General features: G+C 37.6%; 1 protein-coding gene across 1 annotated transcript in view; it reads right to left on the minus strand.

Annotated features, from left to right (window-relative positions):
* Nucleotides 1-433: 433 nt before the first annotated feature.
* LOC116848174 (UDP-glucuronosyltransferase 1-6-like) overlaps nucleotides 434-3,061 on the minus strand; it is a 5,147-nt gene continuing 2,519 nt past the window's right edge. Inside the window, exons 3-5 of the mRNA XM_032824002.1 lie at nucleotides 2,197-2,542; nucleotides 1,830-2,085; nucleotides 434-1,298 (exon numbers count right to left, since the gene is read on the minus strand). Coding sequence (XP_032679893.1) covers nucleotides 787-1,298; nucleotides 1,830-2,085; nucleotides 2,197-2,542 — 1,114 coding nt within the window. The 3' untranslated portion in view covers nucleotides 434-786. The remainder of the gene's footprint in view (nucleotides 1,299-1,829; nucleotides 2,086-2,196; nucleotides 2,543-3,061) is intronic.

Genomic DNA, 3,061 nt, shown 5'->3' on the forward strand with positions numbered 1-3,061 from the left:
TATATATATATATATATATATATATATATATATATATATATATATATATATATATATATATATATATATATACACATACACACACACGTATCAAATTTATATTTCTCCAAAATCTCTGACTAGTTTGTGGCGAATGACGCTTATTCGACGAATTCGATGACAGCGAGATGATCTCATTATCATGCATACAAAATCATCAATACTTTACGAGATTGCGTAATCTGCAACAACGGCTTACTCGTGTAGAATACGGCCTTAAGGTAGTAATGTGCAACAGATATCGCGATTCGTCCGTACATTGTTAAGGATTCTAGCGATAAACGTAATGACGCGAGCCCGACATAAGCAAGCAAGCAAGCAAGCAAGAAAGCAAGCCAGCAAGCACGCACGCACGTATGCACGCACGCTCGCTCGCTTGCTCGTGACGACGACGTACAGAACTCAGTATTGACAAACTGTAATTTATTTTCTTCACGATAATACATCATGTTATGCTCTCGTAGTTCTTTCCAGTCGAATTATGCTCGTCAGCTCGTAATAGTAATAGTAATAATTCGTTCTCGTAATAATGATAACATAATTATAAGTAATTCTCATAATAATAACAATAATAATCTCTTCGCTAGCTATGAGACAAAAAGCCTAGCTCATAACACTTGTATATTCGTATGTACCTGTACTCTACGTGCATTTATATATAAATACATATGCAAAAATGTCCGTACATAAATGCAGATGTATATATGTATCGACTCGTTTCCTTGATATGAGTGTAGTGCCGTTCTCTTATAGCATGTGCCGTCCCTTCGAACTCTGATCTCGATGTACGTATTTCATGACTATGCGTAGCATCACCATAAAGAAGATGCTCGCGACGATCCCTAAGAAGATACCGAGAAAAAGCCCGTTGAACATCCTGTCTTCGGCGAAGGTCTTGGCGCTGCTGCTCGGCCTGAGGAATCTGTCGCTGCCGCCGTCCTTGGTCCTAGCGACGTAGCGGAGCCAGTAGACTAGCCGGTCCGAGGCCGGGTTCAGTCTATCGCGCAGCGCTAGCGAGACTTTACGTGCGTTCTCGCGATAGGCAACCGTCTCGTGAATCCTCTGCACAATCTTCGCGATCTCCTCACCGGTGACGTGGTCCTCCGTAGTGTACGCGAAGCCCAGCTCGACCGCGCGTTCGCTGTTGCGGGACTCGTGCGTGTTCCGCGGCAGACATATCACCGGCGTGCCATGAAACGCGACTTCCAGGAACTCCGTATCGGCACAGTGACTCAATACCACACGGGTTCGGCTGTAACCTGTGTGACAATGGAGTGTCGGCGGTTATTAAAGGAGAGAGAGGAAACACGAGAGCCGTGTACTATGGTCTGTCGCGTCATTGTACTCCCTCGCGCGCTTATTGAATTCAACGGTGCCGGAGATCTCGCATTCGCGAGGCACGTATTCTCCACTGTGCACGAGTCCAGCGGAAACGCCCGGATTCGTCGCGTTTTCCTTTTATTTTTGTCGTAATGCGTTATTCGAGTTCTCACGCGATAACAATGCTTTCTGCCGGCACGAAATCTCCAGGCATGTTCCTTTGTACAATTATGACGATTATGTCCTTTGAGTATTTGCTGATACCGTATGCACACGTGCTTCGTAATCTCGTCGTTTTATTATATAGCGCAGTTATAGTATATCATAAAATAATTTTACAGTACTATACCATAATTTTATGATACAGTAAATGTTTATATATCGTGCTTTTATAACAGATATTTGTAAAGTATTATAATAATTATATGTAGTAATTTAATTATAGCAAAATCAGAAAAATTTAATTTTACCTATGAGATCTTGCCGATCGATGTTGCCGTGAATGAAGAGATTTTCCGGTAAATCGGTATTCGTACTATCCTTATTAATCATCCACAAGACGGCTTGGCCTTCTCTACCCTGAGGCAATTTCTTCGCCAATTCTGTCACCAATGTCTCATAACTATCGTCCAAGAGAGCAATGATGGTACCTTGTCTGTGTTCTACCATAGACTTCTGTAAATCCTTTGATAACGGATGCGGACCTCTGCAGTGATGGCAGCCGATCTGAAAGTAATATCAAGGCCACTTTAACCGATAGCTCAAGACATTATGTCGAGCAATATGAACCGCTATATTTCGAAACGAACAAAGAATAACTTGATTCGCTTGACGAACCTCCACGAGTAACTGCGTCAACGATGCGAAACTGGAACGCAAGACTGTATCGGCTCCCCAAAGCACCAGACGAACGTCGGAATAGTCGTCTTTTATGTCGTTATTGGCATTCGGTAAGTACTTAGTTAGTAAGCGCAAAATGTGAAAATGATAATTAATCTTAACGTTGTGGAATAAGAAATGCTCATCGAATCTCATCCAGATCCTCGTCCAAAAACCACCACTGCGCATCGGTAAAGCGACTCCAGTGTTCTCGAACGCATATACTTCCTCCTCCGGATTTCCTATCCAAATCACCGGAATCGATTCGATATGTCGCACCCACGGTAGTAAACAGCTATCGTGTCTGAAAATATCGAGGAGGAAAATGTATACAACTAACAATATCTTTTCAATTATCTTCAATCACATTTTCAATAAATCTTCAATATTTTCTTTTCAATCTATATCTAAAATATAAAAATATTATTTCTACTTCTTGAAAACACTAATATTTATTCAATATTGAAAATATATTGAAGATATATTGAAGATATATATTTGAGATAATATTGAAGATATATTTAAAATTATATTTATTTATTGTAATATATTAATTTCTCTCATATTGTGTGCGTGTTATAAGATATCTCATATATGTATAATATTAATATAGAAGATATTTTTTATAATATGCATTTTTCTTATTATATATATTTAAGTATTTAAATATTATATATATAAATATTTAAATATTATATATATAAATATACATATATATATATTTATTTATTTATTTATTTATATATATATAATTATATATATATATATATATATATATATATATATATATATATATATATATATATATATACATTTTATATAT

The sequence above is a fragment of the Odontomachus brunneus genome, unplaced genomic scaffold (genome assembly GCF_010583005.1).
Source record: "Odontomachus brunneus isolate Ranch 3 - 2012 unplaced genomic scaffold, Obru_v1 Obru_scaffold_091, whole genome shotgun sequence".
Classification (NCBI taxonomy): domain Eukaryota; kingdom Metazoa; phylum Arthropoda; class Insecta; order Hymenoptera; family Formicidae; genus Odontomachus; species Odontomachus brunneus.